The sequence below is a fragment of the Amphiura filiformis genome, chromosome 1 (genome assembly GCF_039555335.1).
Source record: "Amphiura filiformis chromosome 1, Afil_fr2py, whole genome shotgun sequence".
Classification (NCBI taxonomy): domain Eukaryota; kingdom Metazoa; phylum Echinodermata; class Ophiuroidea; order Amphilepidida; family Amphiuridae; genus Amphiura; species Amphiura filiformis.
The window spans coordinates 37,660,782-37,674,759 of NC_092628.1; the positions used below are offsets into that span (position 1 = coordinate 37,660,782).

General features: G+C 36.9%; 1 protein-coding gene across 1 annotated transcript; it reads right to left on the minus strand.

The window, feature by feature from the left end:
• Window positions 1-2,964: 2,964 nt before the first annotated feature.
• LOC140146601 (cyclin-I-like) lies at window positions 2,965-13,172 on the minus strand. Its single transcript, XM_072168474.1, has 7 exons — window positions 12,982-13,172; window positions 9,479-9,647; window positions 8,599-8,733; window positions 7,878-7,952; window positions 7,047-7,187; window positions 6,617-6,847; window positions 2,965-6,056 (listed from the first exon to the last, which is right to left on the minus strand). The coding sequence occupies exons 2-7, from the start codon at window positions 9,548-9,550 to the stop codon at window positions 5,661-5,663; spliced, it is 1,050 nt and encodes a 349-aa protein (XP_072024575.1). The 5' UTR covers window positions 9,551-9,647; window positions 12,982-13,172; the 3' UTR covers window positions 2,965-5,660.
• Between the last annotated feature and the right edge of the window lie 806 nt (window positions 13,173-13,978).

The window sequence follows — 13,978 nt, forward strand, 5'->3', positions numbered from 1 at the left end:
AAAACTTTGATGTACTTTATGCAAATCAATGGAAGCTCGAACTGCAAAACTAATTTGATCAAGTGAAAACCAATAAATTTTTCAATAACCAGTGCCGTAGCAAAGCCTCGGGGGCCCATGGACAAAAACAGTGCGGAGCCCTTTTAGCAGGGCCGGATTTACCATTAGTCCAGAGGGCCCCCAAAATTGCCATGTGCATGTTCCTTTTAACCCGACAACACCATGTTTTGGACCAAAATATAGTAAAACTGCAAATTTTCAGTTTGGGCTAATATAAAATTGTCCAAAATTGACAAATTATTTCGCGTGCAAATGTCCCAGTACGATCTGAACAAACTATGCTTATATTGCTTATCTCCCTATAATTTGCAATGCTTCTGCCACCACTGTCGATCTTATATATAGTAGGCCCCAATTTGTAAACCAAACCATCTCTTGAGTGCACATCCCTTCCTCAAAGCGAGTTTGGGGCCTCAAAATTTTAGCCTGGCCCAGGTAAATCAGCCCTGCCTTTTAGCATCTCCTTAATCAGTGCTTATTTCATTTTCTCTTTTGCTTGTGGCTCCTAGACTTTGATCACCCTGTCACCCCCCCCCACCCCGCTTGCTATGCCCCTGATGTAAACTGAAATTTGATGAACTGAGTTTAGCGAAGATAGATATTATCTGGAGTTCATTTTTTTCAAATACTGGTCATAAACTCAATAACTATTTTTCTTTTTCTGATTAATGATTTTCTTGTAACCATGTTTTTATGATGAACTTGGTCCCAATTTCAATGGCTCCCATGGGTCAAAGGTCATAATGGGGATCAGATTTCACAGTGATCCTTTTGGATTGTAATATACTTGTACCCCTTGTCACACCTATCTGAGTGGTTACAACTGAGCTCAAAATTATTGGTACTCACTACTTGCACGGTTCCGCCATTATGTATTATGTTCAATGAGAGCCTCGAACTGACGTCACATGGAAGGAGTATTTACACACAATGTAATATGACTGGTTCACTTCTCATTCATGTGTTCAGCCAGTTGGAGGCTAGTAGTGAATAGGAATGTTAGTTGTTTGGCTATACTCTCCTGGGAGTTACTGCTAATTGTCTTGTTATAACCCGTACGAAACTCTGGGAGCTGGTCCCGGCTGCGAAGGTCAATTGTGGAAGGTCTAAGGTGTGTGCTTCTAAGCAGCAAAGTCCCCAAGTTGTTTTACAATGGTTTATGGAATGATGTGGGGCTGTAGTGGTCAGCAACAACCTGTGAAGTGTATATGCCTATTGCCTAGGCTTGTGGATCAATGTCTAAGTGTTGTACCTGTGCATGGCGCATTATAAATCATTGCATTTAAAAAAAAATTTATACATCAACAATTTGTTGCAGAAAGTCCATGTTTTCAAACTGCTCTTATTTCAGCAAAACTTAATACTCCTGACAAAATGTGACCGTTACAGCACGAATGAGCCGTAAATGTCCTCAATTGTATTCTGAGTTACAGTGTAAAATGGGCATGAAGGTCGTATTCATAGGTACCTCAATTTGGTGCTACGTGTACCTCATTTAATGAGATACACGTAGCACCAAATTGAAATACCTATGAATATGACCTTCATGCCCATTTTACACTGTAACTCAGAATACAATTGAGGACATTTACGGCTCATTCATATGTACTGTCACAAATACCAAAATCATTTGTTTGATATATCTATATGGTTGTGAATATAAGGTTCAAAAGTTATACATATTCCTATCAGATTTAAGCTGCAATAACCGGTGGGGACACGGCATCAGAAATTGCACCCAAATCATGAAATAAAATGTTGCAGAGTTCTTGCGACCAGTTTTGAAGAAATTGGATCATTGACGTTTACAACAGGTTGCTGTCATTTACTTTGTCACCAACCTGTGAACTATGAATTCTACAGCAACATGACAATTCACTGTTATTCCTTCTGAGAGGAGCACTTTGAGGTATGTGACAACAGTATAAGACAATTTGAAACATTTGTTCCACTGTTATAGCAAGAAAATATACCAAACCCAGAACTAAAAGGGCAACATATGAGCATACAGACATACATTTCATAGAAAAAAATATAACACCAACAAATCAATATTAGTTCAAATGTGTACAGTTTATTGTGAAGTTACGTCTCATAACAAAATAACATTTTAAGAAATAAAACATTTCTTAACCAGCTACTTATCTGCAGTTAAAAAATGGTTCCAGAATGTCAGCAGACTGGTATGGGTGCAGATTCTAAAAATACAAATACCTACAATATCTATACAAGTCATCATGACCACTGTACAACAAGCCTGAAATTCATTAGATGATTTGCATAATTCAACACTAAATATTGGGCAACAATTATATCACTTATTAGTTTGTTGATTGTAATTATTAATTTGAATGCTACAAAATGTAAATTAATTCTTAGTTTGGAAAATGTTTGAGTTAATATTTTCTTTCGAATCAGAACAGCCACTTTTAACAGGAACTCAGCCAGCTTTCATGAGTTTTCTCACATAGAATAGATTCTGCCTGCCCAAAATATGGCATGTGTCGTGGTCATGTCATATCAAGTACAAAATTATTGTTTAAAAATATGATTTTCCCCCTCTTTATTACAGTGTCAATGGAAATAAGATTTTGAATGATATACCTATTTCAAATTGCGTATGACAAAGTCATTCTGATCATAGTTCGTATACAGAGGTATATAGACACAAATAAAATGTATCTCAAAATTAACATTGACAGTTGTAACTTACACATGGGATATAATAGCAAACAAAAGAGTCTCTTAGTTAAATCTATTATGTTTCAAGTCACAGGAATCAATCCATTAAAATGATATGAAATGGAGACAGCAAAGAAAATTTGGCTGATACCGGACTTGAACTGGTGACCTCTGGCTAATGATAACCAGTGCTCTGCCATGATGCCATCTGAGCTAATCAGCTATACTGAATGATACATTTTCTTTAATGCTTCATATCACATAAAACATTCATGGTAACTCATGACTAGTACAAATAAAAACAAAGTATTACTCTTTACCTTATTAAATCTGAGCATGGTCAGAAGCTGAAACTTATGCCTGAAAGACTGAAAAACAAGACTATTTTTATGATTTTGAATTGATGATAAATCTTATGACATATCTGTAAAACTGTAATCCAATTCACTGTTTGGCAAAAAAAAGGAGCCTGGGAGAATCATTTGACTGGTACATAATTTAACCCAAACACTAAGGCTTACATTCAGTGGTCCTGATGAAATTTGAAACTTGGGCACTAAATGACCTGCATGTAACTGATAGTCCTACTAGCCTTCGGTTTTATGCTATAACAAGGACAGACTACTAACTTTAATTTCACTAACTAACATAATGCATTGAAGCTCAATAGAGTAATACAATGTCATGTCATGTGTCAGTAAATAAAGCTGATAGAGTCATAACCTCGGTACTGGTATATGACACTTGATTAAAGTCTGTCACTAGCACACTTACAACCAACAACATAGCTAAACCACTATGCCTTGCTTGCATTGCCTTTGATCATAAGATTGTAGACTTTAATTTACACACATTTACACTAACTTATCATTCACCCTATGTGGCAATCTTGAATAATAAATACTGATCTTCTTTTTACACGTTTCATTTATGGAATTGTACCACCAACTTCCAGGTCTTTACTATGTTTGTACACACATTATATATCTTGTGATCACATGGAGCACCATAAATACTGAACATAAAATATTTTTAATCATTTTTCTATATAACAATTTAGTGATACTATACAAAAATGATCTTTCTAGCTACATAAATAAGCTGCACAAAATAATCACATGGTAGCATAATAACAGATACATAACAAAGACTAGATTATTTCTAAAACTTTGAAAAAATATTCCCAATTTGTCGAGTACAAAAATGAAACAAAGCATTACAATGATAACGATGATTACATATTATGCTGCTATCTGGGATAACTGCCAAGATGTTTTCTTTTGCCTGCACATTGTTTGTTGGTCACTTACCAATGTACATTCTTAATTCTTCAGCAGGGGTAGCGCTAGAACTAAACACTCTGGTGTCCGCAGACACCCCCGAACTTGCAGAAAATTAAAAAGTAAGCGGTCCGGAGTAGAGTTTGGCGAGTCCGAGTTGCACAAATGCAGCATAAATAGTATGCCTGCAATAGCGCTAGATCGAAAAACTGGGGGTCTGCAGGGACCCCTGAACTTGCAGAAAATTTAAAAACAGGGGGTCCAAACTCTATTTTGGTGGGTCCGGGACCCAAAACAGCAACCTAGCGCTACCCCTGTATCTTCAGACACCTTTGATAGATAACTAATCATAATATTGCAAACAGGCAATGCTTAGAAAATATCCATTAAATGAGGAATCATAGAAAAGAGGTGTATACATATCACTACACCTTCACTGTAATTATATAATTAACAAATGTCAGAAATCTTAAGAAAAATCTTTATTAAATGATTAGTCATAGAAAACTGTTATTTCTGTGCAATCTGCTGTAAGCATGACATGCACATTGGGCTTCGCATAGACTAATTATCAGCAACTGATAGGTTTTCTGAAGCTTTCACAGATTGTAGAATTAATGCTTGTCACATGTTAGTATACTACTTTGTACTACTGTCTTGAAGAATTTGACTCTTGATAATTATAATTTGCTTGTTTGTAATTCACTCAACATTGATGTACAACACAATCTCTTGGCCTTAAAATGTATACACCCTCTGTACTTACAATGAGCTATCATTGTGATGACAATCAATATATTGTTGCGACAACTAAACTGTATGGTTTGAGTGAATCACAATCAAAATGAATACAAATGATGCTGTTTATCGTGAGTTGTAAGAATGAAGTCCTATGAAAATAAAACCAAAATAAACAGGTAATTCAGCAATAGAAAAGACTTAGTGGATGAGTGTTGGACATTTCCACACATTCGCTGATTTGCGCAACCATTTTGCAACTTAAAGTTAACTTAAATTACTACTGACCTGAATTAAGTCATATATTAAAGATGATGAATTTACATCACATTATTACTAATCGATTATTTTCCATTTAAAAATCTGAATGAATAAACAATATATCTTTCCTGTACAAGGTAAAACAATCACATACTGTACACATTTATATCAATAAATAGCAATCACTACCACTTCTACTCATACACAGTTAACCTTTCTACATTGGACCAATGTTAGTCTTGACACAAGTCTGCACTCTTGACTGGACATAATTCAGTCTATTAACTTTTGTGTCATCAATTTCGCATACACCACTTTCAATACACCTTCAATTCCCTAAGCATACATTTCAAGTTCTATTACTGAGTGCACTGCCACAAATTGACATGAACTAGAAATTATTGTTGATCTAATTCAATATGTCACTTCTAATCATTTCAGTATAGAGATATATATTTGGGTTGAATCTGTAGTTGCCTCACTTGATCAATTCAGACGTTTTAAGCTGTACTGGAGTGGTTTAAAACCTGTAAGCTTTTTGCCGTAATTGAACAGCAAACCAACTTTCTTTCATCCCAGAAGTGACACATTGGATTAGATTGACTATAATATCTTGATATGTTAAAACTAATAAGCTAGCTAGGTAACCTGGATAGATTGGAGTGGTGGTATAGGAGAGATCCGTTCCCCTTTATCCTGCAAGATTTGAGTACTACAGGACACTGAGGAAGGTTTGCTGCTCCCGTTAGGGGGTACAACAGGAATGTGTGCTACATCCTGATTACTACTAGCATCTTCATTGTACAGACGCTTGATGCTATCTGCGATGTCCTCCATGTCTTCATGCGCCGTATTGGTCTTGGTGATACCTGCTTCACCACTACTCTTCTCTACCTGTTTGCCTAATGGCTTCTTTTCAGTGGGTGTGCTTTGTGTGGTAGGAGTAGAGATGATGTACACAGTGTTGGACGCTGGATGTCCCTCAAGTATGGTTGTTATCTGCTCTCGACAGTGGATGAGTTCTTGATTGTCGATCTGAAAGAGAAAAGAGATCATTGCACGTGCATAATTTGTGAAATGTTACCACTGCTCAAGTTTAATCTGGTTAAACTGATTGTCATTTTGCCCATGGATGTAGCATGAAGTGACAGAAGTGGGTACAGTGTAATTGGCTGATTGATTAAAGGTCATAGTATATTGGCCTCTCCTTGGCTTAACAAACAAACACACATCCCAGTTGTTTGAAGGTGCTTCTCAGGGTATGTAGCAAGCAGTGTGAAAGGATGAAACCTTTTGTCGCAAACACAACAACCATTATATTTAACGTAATCAAGAAGATTTTGTAGGTAATGAACACAACGAGGTACAATGCCCACAGAGTATACCTGATGTTCGCAAAGTTGAAGATGCAGTAAGAGGAAGTAAGAGGAATATCACTGAATTACATTTTTGTGAATAAGTCGTCCACAGCTAATTTGCAAGTGACAGGTATGCAATAGGCACCAAGTTTATTCACAGCCATGTGTACTTCATAGTTGATGTTTATAAGAGGTCCCAGAATTAACCATTCTTTCTTGCAAATAAATACTACATACCTCTAAAATCCTTTGCAGCATGAAGGTCAGAGCTAACCAATCCGGTGATAAAACTTCTAGCTCTAAACTGAACAAACTCAAAGCTAATGTTGACCCTGGATACACAGCCATCTTATGACTGGTCAGACATCGACATAAACGACTGGTCAAGATGTTCAGATGACGAGCTGGTGTCATGTGACCGAGGGGAGCTAATAACTGCTGTTGCTGAGTTAATACAATGGCATGAAACTGTCAAGGAAGAAAATCAGAAAGCTTAAAATTAAAACACAATCACTGTATTATCATTCATAGTTGATTATCGCATTACAGGATTTCTATATTTATTCTGGATTATGCTGGAGTGTAAAGTTCAACACACTTTTCATAACTGATTGTGCATTTTTGCTTGTTGTTCTCCTGTGTTGCTAACAATAGAATAGCTACTTACTATCTGCAGGAACTCCAAACTAGTTACACAGTTGATGTCCCACTTGAGTTTATCTAAGACAATACGTTCCATACGCAGCACTTCAGACACAGTGCAACCGCACTCACTATCCCGTACAAGGTCTACAGTAGCTGGTACAGCCTGTACGGAAAATAAGTATACAACATTTTAGTATCAAGATAATTGGTCTTTTGTATTTTTCCTGAAGATAATTTTGTTGTTTATTTTGTGTTTTAAAGCAAGTAGATGCACTGTCATGCAAGGTCAAGTGATGGTAATTTACTGCAATATCAACCAAGGAAAATCTAAGATTGATAGGGGTAATGCTGGTTTTATACTTTCTAGCGTGGCGTGATGCCTCATCATGCCGCTTGCACTTGTCTGCAAGCAGAGCAACACACTGCTGAGCCGCATGACTCTAAAAGCCACTCTTGCCGCTCCAAAATCGTAGTTTGTTCTCATACGTCAGAGCGGCACCGCTCCGAGTTGACTTGAATTCAATTCCCAGCGGTGCTGCCGCCGCAGTAAAGCGATCGATATATCGGCTTGCCGCTGGTCACCGCTATCGTTTTTGGTGCGATTGCGCAGTGAAGTAAAATCATCTTCAGAGCGGCAGGAAAGTTTGAAACCAGCATAACATCTATAGAATGAATTCAGATTTGCCCAGTACATAGTCAGTTTCCACCAGAAGACTGTCTAAATCAGTCCCAGTGCTGTTTACCTCTTCGCAATCAACTGATCAATAATTAATGGATAACAAAAAAATAATAAATTATTGCATTTCTGTATAATTTCTAGTACAAAATCCTCAAGTAGAAATATGTATATTACCTCATCTTCTTCCTTAAGCTTGGCAGCTAAAAAGAAGCAGCTGAAGGCAATGCATCTCAGATACTTAGGTCTGGCCTGGAAATACAAATAAAAAAAACATAAAACAATTAATAGCAAAGAATAATAATCAATTAATGAATCTGCTCACACTACCAAATTGAATTCATGTCAATATTTTATTGCACAAAATTAACATTTGCCGGGGGCCCTGGTAGAGGTCATTGTCACACTGCTAAGGCTCCTTTGTACAACACCATGATGTAAACATCAATGTCAGCAAACTCTTATACAGCTTGTGTGGATTTCTGATCACGTTCTCGAAGGATGATAAGGATTTATAACAATAGTTTTGACATTGGATCAAGCCTTGGTATGGATAGAAGTTATTAAGCTGTTGTGAGTCAAATCAGTCAATGCAATTTTTTATCAGTTATTGTTGTTGACATTAGATGACCTATATGATTAGTCATCATATTATTGCACTATTCTGGCACGTAGCTACATGTTACTTTTTTGTACATGTATATTGACTTATTTTATTGGTCTGTCAAATATTACAATAACACAAAATGATCAAAAATTTTATTTCATTGGCATCGCTTATTTGCTACTTGCACTTCATGTCATCAAGGTATAGTTATGGTTTTGTTTTCTTCAAGAACAAACCAAACAAAACTGAAACCGATGTGTTCTTTTTGAATTGAAACATGTCTTGACTTACCTTGACAGTCATGAGAAAGCGATCCAATAAACTAACACTATGTACAAAAGTCTCTGGACTGAAATGAAACTTGTAATTCAACTCTAGCAGCCATTCTATCATCTCATCACGCTGATATGGGTGGATCTCCAAATTCTGAAATAACATTCATTATAAATAAATTGTTGAAAATTATTACCACCCAAATGTGACATGATCAACATCTACTCAGAGGCAAAAGTGATATGAGTAAAGAAAGTTAAAATTCACAACTGGTCAGATTTATGTGCCGTGCCATATGTCGAGCATGAACATGAAGGTGATTAACACTCAAACTGATCGTTGGCTGATCAACAATCATGACAACAGTAGAAGGGGCAGAGACGTCGCCTCTTGTAGCCTTCGCTCCTTCATTCTACTAGTAGTAGCTAGATGATCATCATGTACCGGGAACAATTGGAAATGATTTTTCATATAAATATTAAGTGCCTGAGTTCATCAGATCAAATTGTAAATAAATTGAAAATGATTTAATAGTGAAGCTGTCTTCGTTTCAAAGATATGCACTGAAAATGAGTGAAAATAAAGTAGATGTCATAAATATCAAAACAGATTTTCCTGTTAAAACTTGAATCTTTGAGGTTTCAAATATGAATACGATTGGGTTCCTTAAATCTGATCTGATTCAATTCATTAGGTCTGCTCTTAGCTGCAGGACATTTTAACAGATCTAACAATAATCACTTCAAAGTTATTATAAATAGATCTGCCTCAAACATTAATTAAATCCAATTTAATTAATTAATTAAATCCAATTTAGCCCCCTACCTATAATAGCCCTATACTGTAAATGATACTAGTGATTATTGATAATATATTATTGAATACATGAAATACTGACCTCTTCTGTGGGTAACCTGATGTTGAGTGGTTTCCAACACTGTCCCTCCTTATCGATGGCATCATGTAACATACCGAAAGTATGTTGGCTTTCAGCTCAGCATTGCCTATGAGGAGCATGATGCTGTCCTACTACCTATGATGCCAACCCCACACACAACCAAAGGGACCTGTCCAATATGTGAAAAGAGAAACAACTTTCATAAGACTATTGATTTATCACAGATTATTAGTCAACATTTGGCAAACATTCACAAGAAACAAGAACATTTTAAGGGGGTACTACACCCAAGGTCTTGGCCAGCCATGCGCCCACCCATCTTTTAAGACGGGCTAATCTAATTTTAGACGGGTGGATTTAATGGATAGCTCTAAAACAGATGATTTTAAGGTTATATGAACTTGAAACTAATTATAGGCACAAAATAGGCATACAATTGGCCAGAGGTGTAGTACCTCCTTAAAAACATTTGTTTGCTGGGAAGGCCAAGTAAATTTGATCGGATCTATAATGATTTGGAATGCCTAATTTCAAAATTTTAAAATGAGAAAAGTATGAGCTTTCCCTGATACCATTTTGATGGGGGTAAAGTGAGTGGTGGATGAGGCTGCCAATCGGGACACTCACCTTTAACGATCCTTTTAGTTTGCAAAAATATTGCCCATATAAGCCGGGATGATTTGAACAATAAATTCTCCCTGAATCAATTCCTCACAATATCTGTTCTGCTTTCGAATCAAAGCATGTTTTAAGCCATTGTGCACACCTTGGATGTATAGTAAGATTTCGGTGTATGTATAGTAATTAAGTTTACCCAATATAAATGATGAAAAGCCACCTCGTGAGTTGTGCTCATCCCTTTCTATTTCCATAGCCTTTATTAACAAAGAACCAAGAACTGGCAATAAAATTTAAGAAGTGAGAGTATAAGTTAAAAATTGGTGGGTATTTCTAGTGCCGTACTATTACACTGACTTTCGTATTCGGCGAGGACGATTTCGACCTCCTCGTTTGTTTACAAACAGAGAGGTAGACAAAAGGTGCTGTCAAAACTGTTCCGCTTGTCCACATACCGGTACTCAAGTATCAAAAGGATGGTCCACAATAGAGTGATTCACGCAACATGAATAGGATATTAAAAAACTGTGAAGTAGGACCATGTGCTTCCTTTGTCCAATTTGCCATCAAGATTTCGAATGAAAACAGTTCAGACCCAGAACACGATCATGTCAGAAATTAATATTTTGTTCTGGGTCTGATTATTCGGACTAGGGTATTTCATGATTTAGGTCTGTGCATCAATTTATGATTTTGGACAAGTTTGCAGGGTCAGAGTCTGAAGGTTTCTAAGAATCTGTGAGAATTAATTGCATTAATGTGAAGATTCAAAATTAAACCCTGATTGAAATTCTGAATGTGGCTGACTCAAGCCCAAGCCCAAACTCAGTTCAGTGCGCTGTGAATTCACAGACTGTGAATTCAAATTCTCTTAGTACTACTAACTTCTATAGTACCCGTACTGCATTTTTAGCTAAGTTTTATTGCAAGGATGGTAAGTTACATGCAGGGTCAGAAATTGGCGAAATCCATTCTCGCAAAGATTCTTGTCAACAAAATTGCAAGAATCTAAATGGATTCTCGTAAATATTTCAATTTATCATACAAAGTTATATGGCGGGCATGGATTCTTGCAAAATTCCACTGGGAGAATTCAAAAAAAAGGATTCTCGCACTTATTTGCGAATTTCTGACCCTGACATGCACTTGTTAATATTGTGAGTTTATATTTCCTATGCATGCGCTTACAACAACATCTAACAATGAACATAAGTTATGCTGCAAGTTAAGAGTTTTTCAGATAATTCTGCTATTAATAGTTTATTGCATCATTTTGCTCTGCTTTTAAATTGTAGCTTAGATAGATTTGACAGAATTTGAAGCAAAGACGCCAATGTATCAAACAGACTGCCTTTCGCTGGCAAAATTGAAACATGTGAAAAGTATGTGAAAACTGACCCCGGGTATGTGATTTCATGGGAGTGTGAATTCAGACAGGTCTGTGAATTCACAGCACCCCGAACTATAAACTGAACTGCCAATCCATTTACTTCAAATTGTATCTAGCCTTCCAGACTATAGCTAAAATAACAAATTCTCGATCATGAGAGGATGTACCTTCTGCGTCAGCGTACTTTTCATAGAATAACACGATCGCGCGACCTGCATGACCGAACCTTGACCTTGCCTAGTAACGACCGTGTGATTGGTCAATTCTCAAAAGCTGTGTTTGCGCCGTAAGCGCCGGTATTTGCGTAGTACGCTCGGCGCAAATAACAGTGCGTACCCAAGGTGGCTCTCATGATCGAGAATTTAATATTTTGGCTATAGTTCACCACGTAAACTTATGGCTCAAAATTCGGACCGCTCGCCAATAAGTTTACTGCTTTCTGTGTTTTGAAATTTGTTGACGTTTTAACGATCCTTGATCGCTTATTTTAGCTGTGTCACGTCACATGCATGACGCTGGTGGGTACCAACCAAACTTAAAAAAAAAAAAAACTCGATCGCCGATAACGATGTGATATGGGACTTACATAGGATTACACAGAGATATTTCTTGCCAAAATTTGACCATTTCTAGGCAAGTTGGCCCTACTTTGAAAAAGGACAGTCTTAAGTAAGTATAAATGCAACGCTTTTGATGTTTTGATGTTTTGGGAGACTGGGAGGGATCAGAACAAAAAAATGATGGAGCCTATTCTTGACTGTGTAATGTTCCTTCAACCAGTTGCCGTGCGGTAACAGTCTTATACGATGGACAGATAGTATATCAGTTTGTGAATGAGGACATCGTATAAGTTCCTTGTACTACTTCCAGACCCTAACTAATTTACAAAAAATTTCATCACAATCATTCAAAATGAAACTGGAAGTTGATGCAATCATCATCATGCATTGTAATTTGTATAGCATCTAACTAAGCATGGAGCCAACAGTTGACGTAGTGCACGGACCCGTGCGATGGCATCAGTCACTATCGCTTAAAATATTGTGTTTTAATCGATTAGGAAGTCAATTGGAAATTCTACATCATGAGCAGCAACTACAGGAAGTAGAAAACTACAGAACATGAACCTCAAAATGTCGTAATTTATTTAATTTGTGTTGTAACATTCAACAAAGAGTCATTCAGCCACAATGATCAATACAATGCAATAGCAACCGAAATCGTGAAATTGTGATGGTAACGCCCCAATTTCTAAACAAAATATAAGCACAAAATATAGTAGTCTGCATAAAATAAACCTACTCGCAAGGATCTCTGGGTTGATCTTAAATGTTTTAATAGTTTAAGACGTTTGAAATATTGCTACGAGGAAGTAAGATTTATGCAAATTGGAAAAACTCTTCCTTGTTTTGTTACGTTTACATGTTTAGGCGATTAAACAATAGGACAACTGTCAAATTTCGAAGGTCAGAATAGAATTTTCGAATTGACCTACCTTTTGGCAAAAAAACCGGCGCATGTGACGGCTTGGCGAATCACCGTGATCCATAAGCGTCTGTGAAAACTTTTTAGCACATTTTGGATTCGATTTTGTGCTTAAAACGATGCGAATTTAACAGAAAATAAAATAAATACAAAGGCGTTATCGGGTACAGCTGATAAAGATGAAGCGTATAAATGTTTACAAGATGACCGACAAACAAACGTCATCTACCACAAATTCATCCGCACAAAATCTCGGGACACTGGCTCAGCTTGCCACACATACTTTTAAATATGCTAGTTTTCTGCTTAAAAGAATAATTTCATTAAAAAAATTGTAACTTGTATCAAAATATGTTAATTTTTGCTTGATTTATTATAATAACAATGTTCTAATTTATAACGTGTACCAACATTATGGATGTGAGAAGTACTTCGGTCTTGAATCACGGGTCCAATTGAGGTCAAACAGCCGGTAAAATTTGCATAATTGATTGAATGAAAACCACCACTTGCTGGTAAAGGACAACCTCGTCCAGTACTGATTTCGTCCTGTATTAAAACATGGAAAAAATTCCAATTTGCCAAACAATTCTATATTCATTCATTTTTATATTCTTTAAATTCTAATATTCTTTCTTAATATTCGATTTCCATAAACGTTTGTTATTCTTTAGTAGGGATATATAAAATGTAAATGATAAAAGCAAGTTAAAAATTCAGGTTCACGGGTCCCCAGCCCGGGGTCCCCAGGCCACCGTCGAGCCGGAGGTGAGCTGTGTGAGCTTCTAGTAGGCCTCTGTGAAAGTGAATATTAATATTATTGTGGACAATGATTGGTTTTCTCAAACGTCATCGAACGAAATTAGGGGCTGTGCAATAATTATGAGCGCGGGGAGGGTAAAACGGGGGGGGTGGACTCGTCAGCCGAAGGGGGGGGCAAGAAATTTTGGCAAGCCGAGAAAGGGGGGGGGCAAGTGACCCGAGGGACACTCAACTTTGGAAGTGAC